Source organism: Oryx dammah, unplaced genomic scaffold, assembly GCF_014754425.2.
Source record: "Oryx dammah isolate SB20612 unplaced genomic scaffold, SCBI_Odam_1.1 HiC_scaffold_16, whole genome shotgun sequence".
NCBI classification, from domain to species: Eukaryota; Metazoa; Chordata; class Mammalia; order Artiodactyla; family Bovidae; genus Oryx; species Oryx dammah.
Genome location: NW_024070200.1, coordinates 1,609,366 through 1,637,257, shown reverse-complemented (window position 1 = coordinate 1,637,257; position 27,892 = coordinate 1,609,366). Strand labels below are relative to the sequence as shown.

At 47.2% G+C, this 27,892-nt stretch overlaps 1 protein-coding gene across 2 annotated transcripts in view; it reads right to left on the bottom strand.

Annotated features, from left to right (window-relative positions):
- Positions 1-20,852, bottom strand: part of PPP1R13B (protein phosphatase 1 regulatory subunit 13B) — a 74,323-nt gene extending 53,471 nt beyond the window's left edge. The window contains exon 1 of one of the 2 annotated variants that reach the window (XM_040256827.1): positions 20,643-20,852. In XM_040256827.1, coding sequence (XP_040112761.1) covers positions 20,643-20,651 — 9 coding nt within the window. In that variant the 5' untranslated portion in view covers positions 20,652-20,852. Of the gene's footprint in view, positions 1-14,043; positions 14,331-20,642 lie in introns of those variants that run through there. The other variant, XM_040256828.1, reaches the window with a different exon arrangement.
- Positions 20,853-27,892: the final 7,040 nt, after the last annotated feature.

Genomic DNA, 27,892 nt, shown 5'->3' with positions numbered 1-27,892 from the left:
GAGATCATTCTGTCGTTTTTGAGACTGTACCCAGGTACTGCATTTCGGCCTCTTGTTGACTATGAGGTCTACTCCATCCTTTCTAAGGGATTCTTGTCCACAGTAGTAGACACAACGGTCATCTGAATTAAATTTGCCCATTCCTGTCCATTTTAGTTCACTGATTCCTAAAATGTTGATGTTCACTCTTGCCATCTCCTATTTGACCACTTCCAATTTATCATGATTCACGGACCTAACATTCCAGGTCCCTATGCAATACTCTTCTTTATAGCTTCAGACTTTACTTTCACCACAAGACACATCCACACCTGGGGGTCGTTTCCGCTTCGGCCCACTCTCTTCATTCCTTCTATAGCTATTTCTTCTTCGCCAGCAGCACACTGGACACCTACTGACCTGGGGGCTCATCTTCCAGTTGCATATCTTTTTGTCTTTTCATATCGTTCTGGTCCCATCACTTCATGGGATGGGACACAATGGAAAATGTGATAGACTTTATTTTCTTGGCTCCAAAATCACTGAGGACAGTGACTGCAACCATGAAATTAAAAGACCCTTACTCCTGGAAAGAAAAGCTATGACAAACCTAGACAGTGTATTAAAAAGCAGAGACATTTCTTTGCTGACACAGGTTGGTATACTCAAAACTATGGTTTTTTCCAATAGTCATGTACAATATGAGAGGGGGACAATAAAAAAGGCTGAGCGCTGAAGAACTGATGCCTTCAAACTGTGGTGCTGGAGAAGATTCCTGAGAGTCCCTTGGACTGCAAGGAGATCAAACCAGTCAATCCTAAAGGAGATCAACCCTGAATATTTATTGGAAGGATTGATGCTGAAGCTCCAATATTTCAGCCACTGGACTCGAAGAGCAAACTCATTGGAAAAGACCCCAATGCTGGGAAAGATTGAAGGCAGGAGGAGAAGGGGAAGACAGAGGACGAGATGGCTGGATGGCATCACCGACTCAATGGACACGAGTTTGAGAAAACCGGGAGGTGGTGATGGACAGGGAGGCCTGGCGTGCTGCAGTCCGTGGGGTCACAGAGTCAGTCACAGCTGAGAACTCAGCATCCACAATACCGTCCGCCGGCTCTCCAGGCGAGAAGGTTGCAGTGGTTTGCCATTCCCTTCCCCAGTAGCGCACGTTTTGTTGGGACTCTCCACCGTGACCCGTCTGTCTTGGGTGGCCCTGCACGGCATGGCTCACAGTCTCTGAGCTCCACACGGCTGTGGTCCGTGGGGTCATTTTAGCTGGTTTTCTGTGACTGTGGTTTGCTCTAGAGGCCGTGGGACTGCAGCCCTTGCTTCTTCTGGGTCTCTGATGGGTAGAGAGCTTGTGCGAGCTTCCTGATGGGAGGGACTGGCTACGGGGGAAACCAGGTCTCGCTCTGGCGTGCAGGGCCGTGCTCCTGCTTTCGCACATGCGTGCTGAGCTGCTTTAGTCCTGTCTGACTCTTCACGACCCTACGGACTGCAGCTCCAGGCTCTTCTGTCCACGGGATTCTCCAGACAAGAACACTGGGGTGGGGTGCCATTTCCTTCTAGGGGACTGAACCTGAGTCTCTGCATGGGCAGGTGGGTTCTTTACCACTAGAGGGCCGTGCTCAGTACATCTTTAATCCAATTTTCTGCTGACGGGTGGGGGCTGTGACCCCTCCCTGTAGTTTGGCCTAAGGCGGCCTTGTCCTGCAGTTTGCAGTCCCTATGGTAGCATTCCAGGCTCTAAGGAAGGGCTAACCGCAACCTCCTCAAACAGGACTTACTTCAACACACTGCGCCCCCCAGGCCTGCTGCTGCCAGCGCCCCGGCCACAGGGCAGGCTACCGGTGACCCACGCCTCCCCAGGAGACTCCCAAACACGCATGGGCGAGTCTGGAGCAGCCTCTTACGGGCCACTGCTCCTTTCCCTCAGGTTCCGGTGCGCACAGGGTTTTGTTTGTGCCCTCCGAGAGTCTCTTTCCCCTAAGTCTCTTTCCCCTAAGAGTCTCTTTCCCCTAAGCCTACGCAGTGGAACTCTGCTGCTCCATACACTGCTACAAAACAGTCTCCTTCCCTCTCTGCTGCAAAAACAGTTACAATTGTTGGCTCAGCACTCAGCGTCTCACAAGAATCCCTATTTTAAAACAAAAATAAAACAATGTGTCCCCTAAGGTAATATTCACGCCAGTCCTGTTAAATGCATACATTTTAAGCTGCAAATCTGAGAGGACAGGACACAGGTGCCTCAATTTTCTTTTCCACAGTCACTAAAATTGTTTGGGGAAAAAGATAAAAAATATTTTTTGGTAGTCTGAGTTAGCGTAAGTGACCATTTGCTTCTTAATCCATCTGTAAAGGCATTCAATTCAATTAAAAGAGATACACTGAGGATTTCAAATTTAAGCATTCAGAAAGATCAGTCATCAGATCCTGGAGCCAGAAAGGAGCCTTATCTATGAAAACCACCCCTCTTTCCCCATTTACAGATGAGGAAGCAGAAGCCCAGAGAAGGAAATAATTTGTCAAGGCTAATAAATCTTGTTAGTAACAAAACCAAGACTGAAATCAGGTCTCTTGATTCTCAGCCAGACAGGCTTCCTCTCCCTCAGCAGTTTATTTAGTTACATTGTTGACTTGAATGAGAAGGTCTGTGAACTGTCCAGCAAGAAGTCTGACATACAATATTCTTTCAAATCTAATTTCCTCCCCTTTTTATTTAAATACCTGGCAACAGCTTTGGGCACTGTGAAAACCAGAAAAACCCCAGAACTTTAAAAATTACAGAAATGAACTGAAATTAAATTACAAAAGAGAATCATGAAACAAAACTGACACAGGAATACATTATCACGAGCAAATGATAAAGGGTAGCTGATCATAAATCAGCCCTATAATAAAATCTGAAAATGACTCCATGACCATCAACAGGATCCTGAAAAAGAAAACTTGGTGACCCTATTAGTTAAAAATAATTAAGTCTAAGGAATTCAACTGGAATATAACGGAGGTGACCATATAATTAAACACATGGCCACTGTGAATGAAAATAAAGGAGCTAACAAAACAAACTGCCAGGACAACAAGCATTCTCTTGTACACCGGGATGTACAGGCATCAGTGTAAATCACACCTAGGGAACCACACTGTTTCATCGGCAACAAAACCCTCTGAAGGGAAGAGTTCCACGAAGCAGCAAGTATTTTAAAAATCAGGACTAAAGAGAAAACAAAAACTACAGAAACAGATATATATATATATATATAAGTGAAGATTCATTCCAACTACCTACTTCACCAGCAGGTAAAAAGTAAGCCTTATAAGATGACTCATCAATCCTACCTCAAAAAAATTTGTATCCACCCTCATCCAACAGAAACAAGGAAAAGAACCATTTATGCCATGTCAGTGAGAGCGGCAGGAGCTTCACCCCCATTCAATGGGAGGAGGAGCAGTGTCCAGAGAGGATTATATTGCTCAAGGTCGGAATCTAAAACCAGGGATGACATCGAAAGCCACAAGGCCCTTGAGGCTCCCTGGTCTCTTTCAGGATAACTATCATAGCTTGGCAGGCCACCTTTCTCCTTCCCTTCAAGATGAGGCAGGCACTGTTCTTATCCTCAAAAAAGAGAAACAGGCGTGGAGAGGTCTTCACGTGGGCTTAGCACACTTGACCCCTCTGAAGGTCCTCCTCTTTCAGGACCACAAGGATCCTCCTCCCCAGATCTGGGCCTCAGGGGACAATCAAGGACCCCCACACACAACCAAGATCCCACAGTCAAGGCATCAGCTAATCTTGGAAATTCAAGCCACAGAACCCAGCTTCAGCCTTCAAGGGTTCTGCCATCCTCTGCCTTGGCCACTCTGTCCAGCAACAGTGGTGACGCCCGCCTCCTGACCGACACTCGCCATGCGCTGGACCTCGCCTGAGCACTCTCTGCGCATGATACCGTTCAGTCCTGCCACACATCCTGGGGAAGAGGTTTTGCTTTTTGCCATTATTCTTATTTTTTAGGTGGTAAATTAACACACATGTAATCTTCTTTAATCTAACAACAGATATAAAAAAGATGGTTCCCCTAATGACTCACACTTTTAAACAGCTGGTATATACCTTTGCGGCTCAGATGGTAAAGGGTCTGCCTGCAGTGCGGGAGACCGGGGTTCGATCCCTGAGTCGGGAAGATGCCCTGGAGAAGGAAATAGCACCCCACTCCAGTATTCTTGCCTGGAAAATCCCATGGACAGAGGAGCCTGGCTGGCTACTGTCCATGGGGTCGCAAAGAGTCGGACACGATTGAGCAACTTCACTTCACTTCACTTCATATACCCTTGCAGACCTTTCTCTTCACCACAAAACTCTTCTTTTTCTCAGTGAGACCACATTAAATAGAAAATCGGTTTTCCACCAACAATTCATTTGAGGCATTTTCCCACAATTTACACAGTTCTGCCTCTTTTTAAAAAAGGCTATATATTGTTTCTCCCTATGGCCACAGCAGAATTGATTGAGCGAGAGGCGCTGTTACTTTCAGATGAGCAGATAAAGCTCTGACAGGTATGTGACTTAAGGTCACACAGTAAGTGGCAGGGACAGGGCTAGACCCAAGCCTACCTGATTCCAAAGCCTGTGTTCTCAAACACTGGGTCCCACAGGACACCTGTTTTGAATGTTTCTGTCAACCAGACTACAACCCCTTTCAAGACAGTGAATTAGTGTCTTTAAGTCTCCAATGCCCAGCACTGCATTGGCATATAATCAAAGTTAGCACACGCTTGTATAAATAGCCGCTGAATGTCAGTTTTCTGGTGCCACGTTTACCTTCCCTCCCATGCCATTCTTACCCTGCACAGGGCCCTGGCGCATCACGGAGGCACGAACGTACCTGCTGAAAGTACAGCTCTCCCGCCCAGAAGAGAACTGCCTCCTGTTCTCGGCTGGGCCACTTGGCCCCTCTCCGCCTCAGAATTCAGATGCAATGCAAGCTCAGAGCCCACCTGCTTCTCTAGGAACTTCCCTGAGAGGGCTTTCGCGTGCAGACCCCTCTGTTCAACTATCACAACACCGCAAGAAGCTGGCACTAGAAAGGACCTTAGCAGTTATTCATCCTGGACTCCTGCTCACTTCATAGTAATGGAGAGAGTAATCCACAGTTTTATGACAAACTAATAAGGCTTCAACCTACAAGAAGTTGAAAATTTCAAAATAAAAGGAAAGGCACTTAAAGGAGAGTTTGCTACGTACCACTCAGGAAGGGAGATGGCAAGATAAGAAGGCAGTGAAATTTTATTTAATATAAAAATCTAAATGTGCATTTGAGCCTCCAAAAAATTACTGCTCCTAAGTTTGCGGTCTTGACTCTTCAGTGGTGCAGAATTCTGACCTTGGCAACCTCTAGCATCACACTTCTCTGAATATTAGCCAACACCTCACTGACTATTGTATTGCATCACTAACCATAGAGCTGCAGATTAAGAGGCTTTAATGACAGTTCTGCATAACAAAAAGCTGGCAAAACAAACACAAAAGACAATTTTCCATTACATTTAGTCATGGGACTCAGCTACTTTGACTTGACTACTGACAGCATAAGTGGCTGCTATCACCGATATAAAAACAGCCCACCTTTCCTCTCAGTTTGAGCTTTCTTTGGCATTGCCTTTCTCTGGGAATGCCAAAGAACGCTCAAACTACCGTACAATTGCACTCATCTCACACGCTAGTAAAGTAATGCTCAAAATTCTCCAAGACAGGCTTCACCAATACGTGAACCGTGAACTTCCAGATGTTCAAGCTGGTTTTAGAAAAGGCAGAGGAACCAGAGATCAAATTGCCAACATCTGCTGGATCATCGAAAAAGCAAGAGAGTTCCAGAAAAACATCTATTTCTGCTTTACTGACTATGCCAAAGCCTTTGACTGTGTGGATGACAGTAAACTGTGGAAAATTCTGAAAGAGATGGGAATACCAGACCACCTGACCTGCCTCTTGAGAAACCTACATGCAGGTCAGGAAGCAACAGTTCGAACTGGACATGGAACAACAGACTGGTTCCAAATAGGAAAAGGAATACGTCAAGGCTGTATATTGTCACCCTGCTTATTTAACTTATATGCAGAGTACATCGTGAGAAACGCTGGGCTGGATGAAGCACAAGGTGGAATCAAGATTGCCACGAGAAATACCATTAACCTCAGATATGCAGAAGACACCACCCTTATGGCAGAAAGTGAAGAACTAAAGAGCCTCTTGATGAAAGTGAAAGAGGAGAGTGAAAAAGTTGGCTTAAAGCTCAACATTCAGAAAATGAAGATCATGGCATCTGGTCCCATCACTTCATGGGAAATAGATGGGGAAACAGAGGAAACAGTGGCTGACTTTATTTTTCTGGGCTCCAAAATCACTGCAGATGGTGACTGCAGCCATGAAATTAAAAGATGCTTGCTCCTTGGAAGAAAAGTTATGACCAACCTAGATAGCATATTCAAAAGCAGAGACATTACTTTGTCAACAAAGGTCTGTCTAGTCAAGGCTATGGTTTTTCCAGGGGTCATGTATGGATGTGAGAGTTGGACTATAAAGAAAGCTGAGCACCGAAGAACTGATGCTTTTGAACTGTGGTGTTGGAGAAGACTCTTGAGAGTCCCTTGGGCTGCAAGGAGATCCAACCAGTCCATCCTAAAAGAGATCAGTCCTGGGTGTTCATTGGAAGGACTGATGTTGAAGCTGAAACTCCAATACTTTGGCCACCTGATGCAAAGAGCTGACTCATTTGAAAAGACCCTGATGCTGGGAAAGATTGAGGGCAGGAGGAGAAGATGACAGAGGATGAGATCGTTGGATGGCATCACCGACTCAATGGACATGGGTTTGGGTGGACTCTAGGAGTTGGTGATGGACAGGGAGGCCTGGCGTGCTACGGTTCATGGGGTGGCAAAGAGTCGGACACAACTGAGCGACTGAAGTCCCTTTCAATTACCTCATATAAGCCTTCATATCTGCTTATCAGCAATTCTACAGGAGGACTCCTACCAGAAACCCACTGGACCATGAGGTATTCACTGTTAACAATATTTGAGGATCTGTTCAATTCTAGAGGCAAATAACCATATAAGTAGATTAAAATTAGACTCCCGAGTTTGTTTTATGACAAGACACTGCAGTGTAATAAGACACATAAAACAAAAACCGTGTGTAAAGCAAAGGCTGACAACATATATAACATAAACTGGACACACTTACAGGATCATTCACTCATTCATTCATTCACGAGTATTTCACTGAGACCAACAAGGCGCTGAGCACACCCTGTCAACACTGCCCCCTCACAGAACCTGGAGCTGAGACAGAGATACCAGGAAACTCCAGTGGAAAACTGCAGTGTGCCGCGAGACCCACAGGAGGACTGCCGGGTCTGGATGCCAGCTCTGCAAAGACCTGCCGAAGGAAGCAACGTGTAGGCTTGAGACTGAAGGAGTCAGCCATGACGGGAGTGGGAATGCCTGTAGGAGGCAGGAGGCGGGCAGATGACTGGTTCTTTATTCTTCTTTATTATTGGTTCTTTCCCCATTTCTTTAACTGGAGTGCACGCTCAGTCGCACCCGGCTCTTTGTGACCTCAGGGACTGCAGCCCAGCAGGCTCCTCTCTCCATGGGATTTTCCAGGCAAGAATGCTGGAGTGGGCTGCCGTCTCCTCCAGGTTATTGAAATGCAGCTGATTTACAACACTGTGTCAGCATCTGCTGCACAACAAAGTGAGTCAGTTATACATAAATACATAACCATCCTTTTTGGATTCTATTTTCACGTAGGTCATTACAGAGTATTGACTAGAGTTCTCTGTGGTATTCAACAGGTTCTTATTAAAGACCTGCTGTCTATATAGCAGTGTATATATGTCAATTCCAATCTTCCAATTTATCACCTTCCCCGCCCCCCGCCGTAACCACAAGTTTGTTCTCTACATCTTGACTCAACTTTCGTTCTGTAAATTTGTAAACTTGTACCATTTCCTTAAATTCCGCATATAAGCAATATCATATGGTGTCTGTCTGACTTCACTCGGTGTGACAATGTCCAGGTCCATCCACGTTGCTGAGAATGGCATGATTTTCTTCTTTTTTATGGCTGAGAGATATCCCACTGTATCTGTGCACCACATCTTCCCTACCCACTCCTCTACTGATGCACATGTGGGTTGTTTCCAAGTCCTGGCTATTGTAAACAGTGCTGCAGTGAACACGGTGGGGTATGTATCCTTTCGAATTATGGTTCTTTCCAGATATATGCCCAGGAGTGGGACTGAAGGTTATGGTAGGTGTTTTTAGTTTTCTAAGGAACCTCCACACTGTTCTCCATGGTGGCTGTACCAGTGTACATTCCCATCAACGGTGTAGGAGGGTCCCTTCCTCCACACCTTCTCCCCAACTTACTGTTTGTAGATCTTTTGATGACGGCCTTTCTGACCAGTGTGAGCTGATACCTCATTACAGGTCTGATCTGCACTTCTCTAATAATGAGTGATGTCGAGCATCTATCTGTTCTTGTGCCTCTAGGCCATTTGGATGTCTTGTTTAGAGAAATGTCTATTTAGGTCTGCCCATTTAATTGAGTTGTTTTTTTTACTTTGAGCATGAGCTGTTTGTGTATTTTCATCCCGTTGGTCACTCTGACTACAACTATTTTCTCCCATTCTGTGGGTTTTCATGGGCTCCACAGTTGGGCAAAAGCTCCTGAGTTTAATAAGGTCCCATGTGTCTGTATGTGTGTGGTAAGGTGCTCTGCCATGTCCAACCCTTTGCAACGCCATGGGCTGTGTAGCCCACCAGGCTCCTCTCTCCATGGGATTTCCCAGGCAAGAGTACTGAAGTGGGTTGCCATTTCCTTCTCCAGGGGATCTTCCCGACCCAGGGACAGAAACCACATTTCTTGCATTGGCATTCTTTACCACTTTGCCACCTGGGAAGTCCACCCCATTTGTTTATTTTTGTTTTATTTTCATTACTCTCAGAGGTGGATGAAAAAAGATCTTTCTGTGATTTACATCAAGAGAGTGTTCTGCCTGCATTTTCTGCCAAGAGTTTTATAGTATCCAGCCTTACATTTAGGTCTTTAATCCATTTTAAGTTTATTTTTGTGTATGGAGATTACGTTCTAAGCAGAGAGTCTGCTTAACTGTTCCACAGACCACCAATCAATGGCAGATGAAAATGGCCATGATTAAATCGCCATTAGGTACTTCTCTCTTCTGTGCCAAAAACCTGACATTTAAATAGCCACACCCGAATCTGGTTATGTTTCCAGTCATATTTCACTCTTAAAGGTGATAAAGGACCTCCTCTTAAACATCTTTGACATGCTAAACAGTGATCTTTTTATATTTTGGTTTTACTTTTGCTATTCTTTTATATTTTATTTGCAAATAAGAGTAGAAGATGAAACTCTCAAAATAATTCAGTGCTGAATATACCAAAGGAAATAAGTTAGAACTAGGTAGTCTTCTCAGACATAGTAGGGCTGATACAGTATTTCTGAGAGAGAGTAGTTTAATTATAACAGTGAAAGTGAAGTCGCTCAGTCCTGTCCGACTCTTTGCGACCCCATGGACTGTAGCCTACCATGCTCCTCCGTCCGTGGGATTTTCCAGGCAAGAGTACTGGAGTGGTTGCCATTGCCTTCTCCAGAGGATCTTCCCAACCCAGGGATCAAACCTGGGTCTCCTGCACTGTAGACAAACTTTTTACCATCTGAGCCCCCAGGAAGTCTAACAGTACTAGTAATTAAATACTGATAAAATCATCCTTTCAAATTTTCCTATTTTGTTCATAATCCTAAATCCTTTAATTATTAATTATACTATTTCTGTGGTTGTTTGCACCCTCAATGTTGCAGCAAACAAAGTTATTTACCCAAAGACATCAGTTAGAACATATCCTCACAAAATTACAATTTAACCTGTTTTCATCTGTGAAAATACCTATCGAAGCAATCTTTAAAGCAAAAATGTCTTTTAAGTCTACTGAATTAAGATCATTTAACATTTTGGAGATACCAAACACGTGGGGGATAAAAGCACACATCTATAGTGATTGTTATACACCAGCCACTGTTATAGGTTCTTTACATATTAACAATTCATTTAATCTTTACAAAACCTAATAAGGTAGGTACTTCTATGACCTCCATTTTACAGATGAGGACAATAAGACGCAGAGAGATTAGGTAACTTGCCCAAGATCAAACAGGTAGGAAATCAAATAGCTGAGATTCAAACCCAGTCATTCCCAAATCCGTGCTCTTTAACTACTGCGTTACACTGTCTCTCAACAGTTTTTCAAACATAAAAGCAAAAATCAGTTAATGAAAACTGCTACAATAAAACACCAGCCATGTATAATCCTCGAGGAATTAATTCTTATGAATGGTAGCATTCTCTGAATAGCTGAGGCTCTAGCCCTTTTGTCTGAGCCCCAAATCTGAAATGGTTCTGTCCATTCGTGGCCACCAGCACACGCGGCTTTCGAGAACTTGAAACATGGCGAGTCCAAAGTCAGATGTGCTATATGAATACAATATGTTCTGGAATTTGAGAGGCTTAGTATGAGAAAAGAGCATAAAACACCTCACTAATCACGTTTTAATATGAACTGCATGTTTAAATAATTTTTGGATACAGTGAGTTAAATAAAATATATTATTAAAATTAGTTTCACTCATTTCTTTCCACTTTTTTATGTGGCTACCAGAAGATTTTTAAACTGCACTTGTGGCTCACCTTATGTTGCTACTGGAGAGAGTTCATCTAAATGTGTCCAACTGATGTCTATGTTACTGATGCTATTCACCCTTTTCTTGATGAGTCAGTCATCATGAGGACTTTAACCACCACCCTGTGTGTAGTCTGTAAACTGTCATCATGCTGTCTTTGGTGGTGACTGAGGTCAGGATGCCCACCCTCAGGCCACAACCTTGAGGTTTCTTAAAGCTGTTTCTTTCTGTGGTTTCCAGCAGTCTGTCTGCTCATAGTTACACCCCTCCAGCAACCTTGACTATAGCCTCTATGAAGATTTAAAAGCTAGGTAAATTAAAACTGTGCAACATGTTAGAGTCAAGGGTAAGTGAGGGCTGAGGAGGGTCTTCTGCAAGCCGCCTTCAATGCATGACTCTTTGACAACTGCTTTGAGTGCTCAGAGACCTTTCCTGTATCAACTATCCCACAGACTCTTCTCATGGATTCCAGACACTTAACGACAACTTTCACTTAAACAACTCTGCTTAAAATCCTGCAACAGTTTCAATTTGAGATGAAAATATTCTGAAGATGGATGGTGGTGATGGCTGCTGAACAACGTGAATGAACTTAAATGGGACAGAACTGTATACTTTTAAATGGCTAAAATGGTAAATTTTATGTATATTTTAACACAATTAAAAAACAAACAAACTTCAGCAGTTGCATGTTTCTCAGGATGAAGTTCAAACTTATCTGCAGGTCACACAAGGTCCTCGGAATCTGACCTCACCCGCCTACCTGCCCAGCCCCCCGCTGCATCAGGCCTTACGCTCTAGGCAATTCCCCTCAACACACCACACCAATTCAGATCTCAGTGCCCTGAAAATGTGAAGTCAAAGTCGCTCAGTAGTATCTTTGACTCTTTGCGACCCTTCCATGGAATTCTCCAGGCCAGAATACTGGAGTGGGGAGCCTTTCCCTTCTCCAGGGATCTTCCCAACCCAGGGATCGAACCCAGGTCTCCCACACTGCAGGCGGATTCTTTACCAGCTGAGCCACAAGAGAAGCCCACAAAACTGGGCCTCTATCTAAATCCCTTGCCCACCCCCTCTATCCCTTCTTCCTCATCCTTCTCAACTCCACTCACATGTCACCTCCTCTGCGAAAACTCTCCTGACATCCCAAGGGCAAGAAGACTCCTCTCACTACTGCACCCCGCCGCAGCTTGCACTCTGCCACTCATACAATCTTTGTCTCCCAGAATGGCACTTTCTGTTTATAGGACTGTTCCCCACTGTGAGCTCACTGAGAGCAGGGACTATGCCAGTCCTGGCCCTAAATGCCTGCTGAGGCCTTTCAGTAAACAAGCACTTAATGAGTGTCGACTAGAGACACTGGGGATACTGCCGTGAGAAAAGAAAACGGAGCCCCCCTTTCACGGAGCCTCCACAAGTGACTGCAGGTGGCCATCAGCACGATAAAGAGAAGTGAAGCGCATTTTATACAGGGTGCTTGGGAAGGTGCCAACGAGGTAGAGACCAGGAGGAAAGGGCTGGCCCTCCCACTCAGGGACTGAGCACTGAGTGAAGGGAACACCAGCTGGTTCTGAGCTGTGGTCTCGATGACACAGGGCAAACTTTCATTTCTAAGAAATGCAAACCGTCCCTCTCTGACCTAGCAACTGGACAGATTTCACAGTCACCACCTAGTTCTCCCAGGTGGGGTACAGTGCCCGTAGGATCCTCTGCCATGAGGCCTTGCAGCTACTGGAGAAAACGTAAGAGGAGCAGGTATGACTGAGTGCTATTTTACATTAACAGGATGCTCTAAGCACCTGGCAATCCTCACAACCGCCTCTGAAACATACTCCTACTAAACCCACTGTACGCATGTACACCCGTGGTGGATTCATGTCAATGTATGGCAAAACCGATACAGAATTGTAAAGTAAAATAAAAAATAAATAAATAAATAAAAAATAAACCCATCGTAAAGAGGAAAGTAAGGCACAAAGAGGTGAAATAATTTGTCCAAGGCCACTGAGTTGCTAAGTGGTGGAGCTAGACTTTGAAACCAGACAGTCTTGGCTCCAGAGTCTGAGCTGATAAACACTAGGCCCCCTGTTTGACATCTGTATTTCTATCACAAAACTCTTTGTTCCTATCGTTGGGCTTTTTCACTATTAACCCTAAAGCCATCAAATTTTACTTCACCTGTCTTCACATTTTGATCATTCAAGAGTTTAGTTGTTATTTACGGATATTATTTTCAAGACTGCCATTAGGTAGAAATATAAGCATGCAATGTAAACAACAAGCAAAACATAATCAATGTGAAGACACAGATTACACTGTTATAAACAGAGTGCGTATAAACTCCGTAAAGATGGCGGAGGCCCAGGCCAGCCACTGCCCCAGGCAGGGGGTCTAGTGGGGGCTCAGGGTGGAGCTGATCAGGCACAACAACAACTCCTAGGAACGCCACAGGCACGTGGCGTGCCACAAATGCCCAGGAAGCAAATACCAAAAACGCGACACCAGAAATCAGTTACTATATGAAAAATGATTTAACTTGTTTATTTTACTTTAAGAGTAACATCTTTCTGGATACAGCAGACGTCTCAAGCTCAACACACTCCTAATAAACCTCACTCATTCCCTTACAGCCCTCTAAACCTATTCCTTCTACACGTTCTCTAGCTTAATCGCAGGAAAGACAAGCCCGGCTGCTGAAGCGATAAACCTGTTATCCTCAGCTCCAGCCACTGTACTTCCTTCCTCTTGGTCACACACACTCACATGTATACACATCCCACACACCCTCTCGCTCCAGCCGATCTCTTTTACCTCCTCCTGAATCTTTCCCTTCACCTTCCGGTCAGGTCTGACCTGTGCCAACTGGGCTCCTAACTGTTTTTCCTGTTTCTTTTTACTTTGCCTTACCTCATGGTCCTCCCTGACAGCTCAACTGGTAAAGAATCCGCCTGCAATGCGGGAGACCCTGGTTCAATTCTTGGGTCGGGAAGATCCCCTGGAGAAGGGATAGGCTCCCCACTCCAATATTCTGGCCTGGAGAATTCTATGGACAAGTCCATGGGGTCTCAAAGAGTCCGACACAACTAAGCGACTTTCACTTCACTTCACTCCATGGTCCACTCCTCCAATCTTGGTTTCAGAATTATCCCTCCACCATACAAATCTGGCTGCATCACTCCACTTTTTAAAAACGTTTGGTGGTTTCTGATCACCCACAGGATCAAGTGCAAACCCCATCAGAGCACACGCACACCTCTTCACAAAGGGATCTGACACTACTTTCCACATCGTACCTTCTTTCATTCAACAAATGGTCACCAAGCACCAACTATGTGGCCAGTCACTGGGACAGGCACTGGTCAGACAGTAAAAAGCTCCTGCCACAAAGAAAATTACAGTCTAGGACAAAAAAAGACATTAACCAGTCACACAAACAAATGTTTGAGACTGCAACTACAAGTACTGCAAAGGCAGACCAGGCAAAATGTTCTGAGAAGACAGTGGCAAAGGTTGTATTATATTACAATACAAAACAAGGCAATACAAAGATTGTATTACAACACCATCTTATAAATAAACTTAGAACTTCTTCTAAATTGTACACATCAAAAGGTGAATTTTATGGTCTGTGAATTACATCTTAAAAAAAAAAAAAAAAGGCACACCAGGTTGAATGCCTCTACTGATGTATTTGGCTAAGGCAAAGATAAGAAAGCTTCCCAAAGGAAATTTAACTTATTACATATAACATTTGCTGAACACTGACTACACAACAGGCCACTTTCACTGTAATAATCCACTGATCCTAACAACCCGAGGGTTACTATTATTATTATCCTCAGTTTAAAGACAAGAGAACTGGTCGGAGAGTCAACTGGTGATGCCAGAATCCACGTGGATGCCAGGGCCCATACTCTTACCTGCTACAGCGAGGTCCCCCAGGCAATGACTACTGATTCAGAACGACTTATGATGCAATAAGTAAACCACTGTGTTTAACAAGTAAACCACTGTTTCATTTCTTCCAAAGGAAATTTCTCTCCGTGTCCTCTGCCCTTATAGTAACACACAAGGCCCAGTAAGATCCTAACCCATCCACGTACCACCACCACCTTCCTACTTCATCTCCTCCAGTCTGCCCCTCACATACCCCGCTCCTCACATACTCTGTCTTCAGACAGACCTCCCTTTGTTTCTCCAGTATGCTGGGCCTGCTCCTACCACAGGGCCTTTGCATTTGCTTGAGCTACAAAGATTACAATCACAGCATACGTTATAAGGCATGATTCAGTCAAAATTTCAGTTAATATTTTCTCTGGACACACAATACTGCTAGCAAGACCCTGTTCTGAATCGTACACTAACATTCTGAATGTCATTTATTAATTTTAATCAAAACTACCTCATTTTCTAGTCTTTTATTGTTCTGTATGATATCATCTAGCAAAGATTTTTATTTTACAAAATATAGTAACAGCAGCTTTTGCTTACCAATTAGTATGAACAACAGTCATATGGCTATCTTTGCAGTGAAATAAAACAAAGCAATTAAGCCAAGAAAGTGTCACAATAGAACCTGAATACCACCATTCTTCTGTTCAGCCTCAGAACCACAGTTTGCGAAATAACTATGGCAACAGCACTTTCAGACATCAAAATCTCACTGAAATTTTGCTGAGAAGTTATTGCCCATCTGTGCAAACACACAAAAAAGCACACTGACAACCAGTTACGTAACTTCAGCACAGCAACCTGGTGACACTTTAAGTCTTTATCTTGCTAAGAATTCTAAGTAGCTCTTAGGCATATACACTGACACAGACTTGCTGAGAAAGGAGATACAGTTAACACGTCTGCGCATGCTCAGTCGCTCAGTCAAGTCCAACTCTTTGTGACCGTGTGGACTGTAGCCCTCCAGGCTCCTCTGTCCATGGGATTTCCCGGCCAAGAATATTGGAGTGGGTTGCCATTTCCTACTCTAGGGGATGTTCTTAACCCAGGGATCGAATCTAAATCTCCTGTGCTGGCAGGCCAATTCTTTACCACTGAGCCACCTGGGAAGCCTTACATTTACGTTTAAAACAGAGTCGTCCCCAAACTCAAGATGGCGAAAACTATTGTCTTTTATCAGATAGGTTCACCATGAGATCCGTTAAAATATTAAGCTCCAACTGAGCTAAGCATCAGGTAAAAGTATTTAGCCTAATTCAATTTACTAGCACCACTAGCAAAATGCCTCGACTATAGCAAACTCCTGTAAGTGACTGGCACAAAGGCTAGGAGCAAAGATTTTTGAGTCAGAGAGTTTGTTTTCAAACAGTGCTCTACCACTTAGTAGCTGGGGGCCCTTAGCCAAGTTTCTTTTCCTCCTGAGCCTCAGTTCTCCATAAAAATGAAGACATCACCACAAAACCTATAGGGTGCAACTGCTCTTGTTTAGCCTGCCAGGATCCCCCACCCACGGGATTCCTCAGGAAGAATACTGGGGTGGGGTGCCATTTCCTCCTCCAGGGGATCTTCCTGACCCATGGATCGAACCTGCATCTCCTGACTGGCAGGTGGGTTCCTTACCAATGAGCCACCAGGGGAGGCCCATAGAACACAGCGTTTCAGCACATAATGACAAACACCATTCATTGAGTGCTCATTACTACTAAATTAAATCATAGCAAGTTAAACAGCTGGAAAACTTTACTGCTGTACTTAATGCTTTAGCCTTCAGAAGAGTTATTCCTAAAGATTATTTTTAAGTTCAATAAAACTGTAATAATAAACCTTTCATATTTGCATCTTTGTGTGATCGAAGCTTTCCTTTTCCTTCTGTGAACTTTTTGGCACTCCAAAGGTTAGAAATAGTTTGATTATCTTAAATGGTAATAGTATCTTTGAATTTTTGTCTCAAAGAAACCAGATTTTAAAAAAGAAAACAAAAAACTTCTCCAGTCCTGAGTGTTTTGTTTAAGGAGTTAGGCTAGAAATTAAAGCTGATCAAATGACTTAATTATTAACAATAGTGAACATCCATTGAGCTTCTTCTATCAGTTCTATCATACCAAAAAACTTAGGCAGTCAATGCATTTACTAAAAGACTGCCAAAACAAGCGACAGGTTGTGTAAACCTCCGATGCAGCCAATGAGAATATTATTGACCCTCATTAAAGTATCTGCCACATATCAACTATTAGACCAAGCACAAATACTTGGAAAAGACCAGGACCAACTCATTTTACAGGTAAGAAATGGAGGCTCAAGAAATTTAAGTCCAAAGGTCACAGAGTTACTTTACAAGTGGGGACTAGAACCTTAGCCTCTCTGCTTCCAGTTCACTGTTTTGTCAATTACATGAAAGCTGATGGTTTCAAAAGGAATCTATTTCAGAACCTCAAAATGTTTTCTACATCATCAAAAGTGAATACCTGAAATAACTGAATGTTTAATGAGAGCTAAATATTGAGCACAAATTAATGTAAACCCACAGCCCCTAGTGAATATGCTGAAAGAGCTCCTAGGACAGAAACAAGTGGAATCAACTACTCACACTGCATGGTGCCTACTGGAGGTAAGGAGTCCCACTGCTAACCTGACCCAAACACTACCACCAGAGTGCCTTTCTTACAAATAACACACACTTCAGAGCCACAGAACTTCCCCTACCCAAGTCAACAGTCCTTTGGAAGAGAAAAATGTACCCTTAGCACCATGCTCCAGATACATTTCACCTGTGCACAAAAAGCTCCACAGCTGCAAAGTGTTCATTCTGTAGAAAAGAATGATGCTAATGATCAAGGCAGTTTTTCAGCCTTTTCATGCTCTGAACCAGGCTACTTTTATTAAAATCCTCATTTCTATCAAAGTTGTTTAGGTATGGCCTAAATGATTTCAGGTTCAGACATTAGGGACCAGCCAACAAGTCATCTTTAAACTGTGGTCCTTTTTTCCCCCTGGGAAACTGTTTTAAAATGTCATCCATTGAAAAAAGGTGAATGACCACACATACTAGAATGCAATGATATTTTAATAACAGAAAATTCCAAAATATAACTTTGTTTAAAATTGACAGTCATGAAACTTGATGTAACAAGCAAATTGAAGACTTCTACAAAGACCTTATTGTGTCAGATGAGAACATGGCAAGATACTCATTTCCAACAGCTGAGAGGCTGGCTGCTGCAGTAAATCATCTGATCAATTAAAAGTTATTACAGACACTACACACTAATTGCCAATTCTCAAATAAGTAAAATACCATACACTCTAAACCTGTGTTGTTCAAGATAGTAGCCACTAGCTACATGTGCTACCGAGCACTTGAAATGTCCTAGTCTGAACTGAGGTGTGCTATATACATAGAACTTCACTGGATTTACACTGGATTCACACTGATTTCAACATCTTAGTACCAAAAAAAAAAAGTAAAGTATCACATGAGTAAATTTTTCATATGGATTATATGTTAGTCATAATATTTTTAATATATTGAGTTAATAAAATAAACTATTAAAAATGATACTAGTTGCTAGACAAATCTGAATTGCATCTGTGTGGTTCATTACATTCCTATTGGGCAGTACTACTCTATAAACTCTGCAAAATATGATCTGATCTTCCTTCAATGATTTACGATGATATTGATGAACAACAAATATATAATAAAGAAAAATCTTATTTATATCTTGGGGGCACAGTTTAAGATAGTACCAAGTAAGAATGGCATGTCCTTGAAACGTCAATGAAATTTACAACCAACCCCAACTACATTTATAGAGGAAGGACTCAATCTTAAAAGCCATACTTAGGGAACAAGAAGGAAATACAAAAGTAAAGACCTTGAAAGTGGGACTAAGAGAAATACCATCTGTTTCTAGAAGGCATTTTAAAATAAAAGCAGCATGTTTTAAATACTTAATAGGCCTGTTTTTCAATAACAGTATTTGATTATTATGAGTATCACAAAGAAACTTCCCAACTGCCAGCCAAGCAAACTCTGAAAAGGAAAACCTGGTAAGGTAAAGACTAGAAATGCTAATTATGTGGAGCAGAGAAATAAAACATCTGAATGTATCATATGGAAAATGTAAGCCAAATTCCTTAACAGAGTATTTACCATGAAACATCATACAATGATGAAATCAGTCAAAACTTTATAGGTGTGCTTCAACATTACTATAGTATCAATTACAGGATTTAGCTAAAAGTGGTTTCAAAATTCCAAAACACCATAATGCCTTTTCCAAATCTAGCCAATGAGATTTAGGGAGAGAACTATTTCCAAATCCCTTATCTTGCAGAGGTTAAAATTAGAAATTGACAATTCAGAGCCATATTAACTATAAAAAATATCTGCATGGCATTCTGTTTAACAAGGACTTCTGGACACATCATCCTTTTTGATCCTCAGGACAGCCCTCAGGTATTGTTCTGTTTTTATCCCTACTTCAGAGGTAATTCCAGGCTTGGAGACCTTGACTTGTTCAAGGTCACATTGCTAAAAAGTAGCAGAACCAGTACTGGATTCTGGATCTTCTGATGCTGATCCAGTTCTTTCTTTACAAGACAATCATTCATTTAAAACCAAACATTTAGAAATACAACAAGCTCTGATGCCAAAGAAGGATCTAAGGATCAAATAGGTCAAATCTTAAGACTCTGCAAAGGCAATGCGTTGGAATCAGTTCAAAAAGGGCAGAAGAGATTACCAAGAGACAGGAAATGATTTGAAAGATCAGGGAGAAAAAAATTCTAATCTAAATGTCCTTGGGTGCAGCACGGTGGAATAATAGTATTCAAGCAGAAAATGCAGAGAAACGGTACTTTCCTTCTGAAATGGATTTTCAAATGTAGAAATTGTAGGCTAAATTGTTACTTTACTACAAATGCCTTTGAGAATTGTACTTAATATACAGGCACTCAGAAAACCAATACATCCAACTGGGTACCACCAGCCCTTCATTTTTTTCATAAATAAAGACATTTACTTCACAAAAAGCCAGAATAGAAAAACTATAATTCAGCACTCACGGCTCTTTAGATGACAGGTAAAGGAAAAGCTCCGCTAGGAGCCTGGCAATCTAACGAGCCGTCTGCTAGTAGAACGCACCCTTGAGGGCAGGACAAGGCGGCACCGCACCGCAAACGAACCTGGCTCAACCTTCAAAACGGCGGCGGCAGGCCAGGTAACGCCAAAGGTGCGACTCTCGAAGGGACGCTGAAAGCGGATGCCGAAAATGGCTCTCAAAACCCAGTCCCCAATTCCTAAATACAACAGATTTCAGAAATCACGAAAAGGACTACGGAGAAATGTGGGTTTCCAGCGTGGGAACACCACACGGGGGCACCCACACGGCCGACTCCAGATACGACACCAGCAAATTTCAGGCGGGGGGCGGGGGGACAGAGGCACCGCGAGACCCTGCAACAGGGCGAGCGCTAAACGACACCCCGGCCGCCCGACCCCCCGCCAGCTCGGACGGGGCGGGGAGGGGGCAACTGACCGGCTCCAATCCCACCTCCGGCTTCCCCTCCCGGGCAGCCCGGCCGCGGAGGCTCGGCAGGAAAGGGCCGCGCTGGGGGCCGAGCGGGCGCCGGCCAGGGACGCCCCCGCCCCCGGACCCTCGACCACGCCGGCCCCCGCTCCCGGCCGCCGCTGCAGCCCCCGGACCCCAGATCCCCGGACCCCCGGCCCAGCCCGCGCTGACAGCCGGCGCCGCCCCACCTGCCCGCCCGCGGTGGGGGTGGGGGGGGCGCCGAGACCGGGCGCGCCCGCCAGGCCACTTCCTTCCCCTCCCGCCCGGCCCGCCGAGCTCGCGCGGGCCCCCGGGGGCCGGGAGGCGCGGGAGGAAGGAGGTTTGGCCGGCCGCCCGCGGAGGAAGCCGCCGCCGCCGCCCGCACCCACCGGCATCATCGCGGCGCGGGTCCGCGGCGCCCTCGGCCGCCTGACAGGACGCTCGGCGCCGCGCCGTGCCCGCCGCTCCGGTCGCCCTCACAGGCCGCGCGCCCGCCGCCGTGCTCTCTGGCCTTCACGGGGAGGCGGCGGCTGCGGCGGGCTGCGGAGCCTGGCCGGCCCTGTCGCGGCCGCCGGCGCGCTGCGTCGCTGTCCTGGGACCGGCTGCCGCCGCCGCCGCCGCCTCCTCCGGCCGCCCGCCTCCCGCCGCCAGCTCGCGGACTCTCCTCAGCGCCCACAGGCCCCGCCCCCAACGCGTCGCCCCTCACGGGGCCCACCGCCCCCTCCGATTGGCCCGCCCGCGCCGGGGGCGGGGCGTGCTGGCCCCGCCCCGCTCCGCCTCGCTCCCGAGTGCGGCCAGGTACGAGCGCGTCCGCGCTCTCGCGGGAGGCGGGGGGGTGCGCGCGCGCTGCGGAAGCCGGGCCGCTGCCCCGCCCCGGGGGCCGGCCTGTGGGTCCCTGGCGGTGCGTCGCCGCGGTCTCGGCTCCTCCGAGACCTTGGCGTGGGGGAAACCGAGGCCCAGGGGAGGGAGGACCTGGCCGGGGCACCGCAGCGCGTCTCGGCGGGGCTACGGCTCGAACCCGGGCTCCGGGAGGCCCGGCGCGGGCGGGGCGCATACCGCGGCCACGGCGCGCGCGTGCCCCTCTGACCGCGTCCTGACCCCGGCCTCCCGGCACCCCGCGGGGCTGCAGGGCTCGGGCCGGAAGGGGGTGGGTGCGCCCCAGCCCACGCGTGTGACCTGGCTCCGCAAGGCTCAGCACGGACCCACGAGCCGGCGTGGCGCTCGGGCCCTGGGCACCTGTTCCCCGCCACCACCACCTGCCCGCGGCTTCTGCGACCCTCCCGGGGCCCTTTCCCCACGGCCAGCCGACCTTCCCGGGCACATGGCGGCTCTTCAGCCTTGGCACTTCCTGCAGGCGGTACCCCTGGCCTAGGGTGCCTGCAGCACCTGTGCCAGCATCCTTCAGAGGCACAGACGTCCCGGGCGGCACGCAGTCTTCCTCTCCAGGGTCCTCTTCTCTCCTTACAGCCCTGTCTCCCCGGCATCCCGGCCTGAGCAACAGAGGCCAGGGCTGGGCTGGGGCTGAGCGGACCCTCACTGCCCGGTGAGCGCGCATCCTTTCTGTGCCCGCCACACTGTGCCATTCACTTGAACCCTGACGGGAGATGAGATGGTGACCTGTGCACTCCACAGGCAGCGCTGAAACTTCTGGAGCATCTGGAGCGTAGGGGTCTGTTTCTGGCCCCAAACCCACCTTGGGAATGGACCATAGAGATGACAGCAGGTGATGTCAGAGGGACGTCTCTAGGGACAGATGGTCAGAGTCTGTCCCCAGCCTGTCTGCCCCTTTGAGGGGCCTGAGCCCTGAGCCGCTGGGTGGGGTTGAGGGACAAAGAGGGGCGAGGCTGGGGAGCCACCACCATCCTCTTCTTGGCTTCTTCTTCAGAGGCCAAGGTTGTTGGTTAGTGGTTGAGAGTGTAGACTTTCCAGTCAGACAGACACTGCCTCAGCCACGCCCTCAAGTATGATTTTAGACAAGCTGCACCTTCTGTTTATCTCAATTTGCCCATCTATAATGGGAGATTACAGAATAACACCTGCCTCATGGGATATAGGGAGATTCGGATGTGTATGAAAATCTCCCAACACAGTTTGTGGCCCATGGGATCAGCTCTATAAATAGTAGATTCTGTAGTTATGCTATCCTTAGCAAGCAGGCTTAGTATACAGAGGTAACCCAGGTAATCCCCTAGGAAAGGGATTACGCAGAGATTTTTAAATTTATACACACTGGGCATCAATGGCTAGTGACACATCTCTTCTGGGAGAGAAGAGCGAGCTCTAGGTAATAACAGGAGATCCCAGGTTGAAAGTCAGAGACCTGGCTCTCACTCCAGCCCTGCTTCTGACTCCCCATGTGGCCCTAGGCAGCTTGCCTCTCCTCTCTGCGTCTCCGTTTTCCTATGTGTAACTGGGGCAAGTCTAGAGCCCGTGATTGCTGAGGGCCTTTCGGCTCTGACACGCTCCAGTCCTGAGTCGTGAAGGGGTGGGTACAGGCAAAGAACAGGCTTTGTCAGGGCACAGCAGAGAAGTGCCACCTGGGATGAGGTGGTCAAAATGAGCTCACTCTCCTGAGAAGGGGACGCTAGGCCACTGGGTCCCCACTCTTGCCGGCAGGACCTGTGGGCACAGACGGAGGCAGCTGCCCTACCCTCGCACCGAGGTACCCTCTGTCCTCCAGGCAAGCACCCGTGTGAAGCCAGGCTGCTTGGTGGCCGGGCACACAGGCTCTGGCTAGTCCTCCTTCTCCTCTCCGTTCTATGGCAACCTCCAAGCACCAGGCCCCCTCACCTGCTCTCATCTGGCATCTAGACCAAGGGCGTGCATAGTTGGCCTCCTAGCTCTGACCTCCACACCCAAACCATCGCACACCTGGACATAACTGGGTCAAGATAAACACCCTGCCAAGCTGCCTATGTTTCCACATCACCCAGATCAAAGCTCACAAGAAGCCCTTCAGGAATCACTGTTGATGGTGGGATATGATTCTTAGGGTGGTGGAAGAAGACGTCTGGGTTGTCCAAAGGTTGCACAATGGTTCAGCAAAAGAGAGAGCGAGCCAGGCAGGAGATCCTATCCAGCCTAAGCACACTTGGCAAATCCTCGATAATTGTTGAATGTGGGTGATGGGTCCCTGAACTATTTTCTATTTAAAATGATTAAATATTCTTTCAAGCAAGTTAAAAAGCCCCTTTGGGGAAAAGTACAGAGTCAAATTTGCATAAAGGAATTCTTGAAGGAGCAAGAACCCTAATAAGGGATCGCAGGCAGGAGCGGGGCCTGGGTGGGTTAGGTCAGAAATCAGAGGGAGCACTTTCACTGCTACTTTTAAAAATAAACTTTGGAGTAGCTTTAGAGGCACAGAACACTTTCAAAGATAATACAAAAAAATAAAATAAAATAAAATTAATACGAAGTTCCCATATGCCTCCCCCCAAGCCCACTGTTTCCCCTACTGTCAACATCTTATATTTGTGTGGCGTATGCATTCTCAGTCGCTTCAGTCGAGTCTAGCTCTTTGCGATCCTGTGGACTGCAGCCCACCAGGCTCCTCTGTCCATGGGATTCTTTAGGCAAGAACACTGGAGTGCCTTGCCTTGCCCTCCTCTAGGGGGTCCCTGACCCAGGGATTGAACTCCCATCCCCTTCAATTCCTGCACTGTGGGCATATCCTACACTGCTGAGCCACTGAGGAAGCCAGTTAGTGTGGGACATTCACTTAAACTAATGAACCGAAACCGATACATTTTTTATTAACTGAAGTCCACAGGCATCACTGACTCGATGGACATGAGTTTGAGCAAACTCAGGGAGATGAAGGACAGGGAAGCCTGGAATGCTGCAGTTCGTGGGGTTGTAAAGAGTCAGACACAACCTAGCAACTGAACACAACACCTTATTTGGGCTTCCCAGGTGGTGCTACTGGTAAAGAACTGCCTGCCGACACAGAAGACGTAAGAGACTCAGGTATGATCCCCGGGTCAGGAAGATCTCGTGGAGGTGGGCATGGCAACACACTCCAGTATTCTTGTTTGGGAAATGCCACAGACAGGGGAACCTGGTGGGCTACAGTCCATGGCATTGCAGAGTCAGACATGACTGAAGCGACTTAGCACACACACATTAGTTTTACCCAGCGTCCTTTCCTCTGGGATCCCATCCAGGACACATTGCATTTAGTCATCATGTCACCTTCAGTTCCTCTTGGCTGTGACAGTTTCCTGAACCTTCCTTATTTTATACGACTTTGACAATTTTGAAGAATACTGGTTAGGTATTTGGTAGAATATTCATTGGAAGGACTGATGCTGAAGCTGAAACTCCAATAATTTGGCAACCTGATGCGAAGAACTGACTCACTGGAAAAGACCCTGATGCTGGCAAATATTGAAGGCGAGAGGAGAAGGGGACGACAGGCATGAGATGGCTGGATGGCATCACGGACTCGATGGACACGAGTTTGAACAAGCTGCGGGAGATGGTGATGGACAGGGAAGCCTGGGAGATGGTGATGGACAGGGAAGCCTGGCGAGCTGCAGGCCATGGGATCACAAAGAGTAGGACATGACTGAGCGACTGAACTGAACTGAACTGAGACTATTTCTCAGTTGAGATCTATCTGATATTTTCTTCATGGTTCGCTTGAGTTTATGAGATTTGGGGAGGGATATCACAGGGATAAAATGCCATGATCGTCACATACTATCAACGTGCAGTTTCACTGGTTGATGCTGACCTGCTCATCTAGTCACTATGACTTTTTCTGTTTGATTTTTGAACCAGGTTAAAATAGTAGGATTTAAAATTCAAAAATTCCAATCTTAAGACCTATGTTAGTCTTAACAACAGAAATTTATTTTCTCACAGTTCTGGAGGCTGGAAGTCCCAGCTCAAGGTGTTAAACAAGTCTGGGTTCCTCTGAGGCTGCTCTCCTCAGCTTGCAGAGGGCTGCCACCTTGCCAGCCCTCACATGATCTTTTCTCTTTGTGCGTAGCATCTCTTTGTGCTTGGTGTCTCTCCCTCTTTTTATTTATTTGTAAAAAATCTTTATTTGGCTGTGCCAGATCTTCGTTGCAGCCTGTGAGGTCTTCAGTCTTTGCTGTGGCATGAAGGATCATTAGTTACAGCATGGGACCTCGTTCCCTGACCAGGGATCGAACCTGGGTCCCCCCCAACTGGAAGCTCGGAGCCTTAGCTACGGGACCACCAGGCAAGTACCTCCTCCTCTTTCTGTGAGGTTGTCAGTCTGCTGGGGCTTCCCAGGTGCTGCTGGTGGTAAAGAGCCCATCTGCCGAGGCAGGAGACACAAGTGACTCTGGTTCAACCCCTGGCTCAGGAAGACCCCCTGGAGGAGGGCATGGCAACCCACTCCAGTGTTCTTGCCTGGAGAATCCCACGGACAGGTGCCCGGCAGGCTGCAAGTCCACGGGGTCATAAAGAGTCAGACACAACTGAAGCCACTTAGCATGCACGCTCAGTCGACTGGATTAGGGCCCACCACAGGATCTCTGTTTAATCTTGATTACCTTTTTAGAGGCCGTGTCTTCAAAGACAGTCACATTCAGAGGTGTGTTAGGGGTTAGGAGTTCAACATATGAATCTTGTGGGGGACACAATTCAGTCCCTAACAAGACAGTTCATAGCCTGGCCCCAGTCTATCTTTTCAGGTTAATCTCCTTTGCCCCCAGCACCCCACACCTGGTGCTTATTGTTGTTGTTTGGGGCTTTTTGGCTGCTCAGCTTGTAGAATCTTAGTTTCTCCAGTCAGAGGTTGAATCTGGGCCCCAGGAAGCAAAAGCTCTGAGTCCTACCCACTGGGCCACCAGGGAATTCCCACATATCTGGACCTTTGATGTCAGCCATCCAGAGGCCAGGCCCTCCCCTTATCCAGGACCCTACTCCTGCAAAGGCGCGTCTGCCAATTTCCTCAAGAATTATTACCTGCTTTTGTCACAAATCAAATCCTTCTTCTTCAAAGTTTTTCCAGGTTCCCCCCAGGAGGACTCAGCTCTGCCACCTTCTCCCAGACTGCTTAGACCTGGCTCACTCATCACAACCTGGAGACACATCTGTCTCCCCCAGGGGCCAGCAGGCTCGCTTGGGTAGTGAGTGTTCACTAGCCTTCTCCCATATGCCCAGCACTGGTCCAGGCCCCGGCAACGTAACGTTGAGTAACACAGACATGGTCCCTGTCCTCAGGGAGCTTATATTCTGGTCTGGGAGAAAAGGATAAACAAGAACACAAGTAAAGTAACTCTTCAAATGCTGGTAAGCATGTAAAGAAAATGAAATAAACCCAGATTCATGTAACAGAGATGGCTGCTTTTGCCAGGAGAAGGTGACATTTGAGATGGGGCTTGGATACTGAGCAGGCGGCCTTCTGGGGCTCCCGAGGAGGGGTATGTGAAGGAGGAAGAGAGTGGGTGAGAAAGGAAGGAGCTAAGGGGAGCTCTGGGGACAGCCTAGGGGCGCAGTGGGCAGAGCAGGGGAGCATGGAGGGAGGTGAGGTCAGGTTGGGGGTCTGTGGGCCATGAGTCTGGCTCTTATTCTGGGTGGAGACAAAGACCAGATTGGTGTTTTTCAGTGCCCATTGGCCACCATGGGGAGGCTGGCTGGCATATGGCAGGAGGAGGGGGGAGGCCCCTTAAGGGAACTAAGGTGGAGGTGCTGGGTGCAGGGAAGGGGTCCCCTCTGGAATGTGCTTTGAAGGGTGGGATTTGAGAAAGAGAGAAAGGGACCTGGGACAGCCCGGTGCTGGGGCACGGGGTCAGACCAGGCCCTCTGGTGCCCACAGAGCCCCCTGCAAGTAGGAGCCAGTAGGTCTCGTGGCGACATACTGCTTTGTCATGCCCACCGAAGGGCCACACACAAGTCAGGACTCCCCTTCCTCTGAGCAGGCTGAGTCCGCTCCGCACTGGGCCCTTTCACTGACCCAGCACCGCAGGCAGTCGGGCACGGCTGGGGCCTCCTCCTTCCCGCCCCCCACCCACAACTGCTGCCCACCCCGTCCCTTTTATCACTGCCCTACTCCCAGCGGGAAACACCCTCACCTCTCCTCTCCGTTCAGACCCTTTTCCACTAAAGGGGTTTTTCTAATGTGGAAATCATACCTGCCCACTGCCTCTCAGGGACCCCGCAGTGGCTCCCTCAGGGGGCAGAGACAGGAACATCACTCTGCTGACAAAAGTGTGCTTAAGTCGCTCAGTCGTGTCTGACTCGTTGCGACCCCATGGACTCTAGCCCACCAGGCTCTTCTGTCCATGGGATTCTCCAGGCAAGAATACTGGAGTGTGTGGCCATTTCCTCCTCCAGGGGATCTTCCCGACCCAGGGATCGAACCCCCCAGTCTCCTTGTCTCCTGTACTGGCAGGCAGATTCTTCACCATTAGCGCCACCTGCGAAGCCCGAGGTGGCAGGGGATAAATTAAAGCTCTGGGGATTTAGACCTTCCGTGCCCAGGCTTATCCCCCTCTGCGGAACAGGCCCTCCGACCTCCACCCGCCCCAGGCCAACTCCTACCCCTCGCACTCTACCCTCAGGCAGCCCTCCACCCGCACAATCCCTGCCTCTCCCCGCCCCCACCCCGAGCGTGTGGGAGGAACCGGGGGGGAAGGAGGCTCGTGTTCCGCCCCCGCGGTTC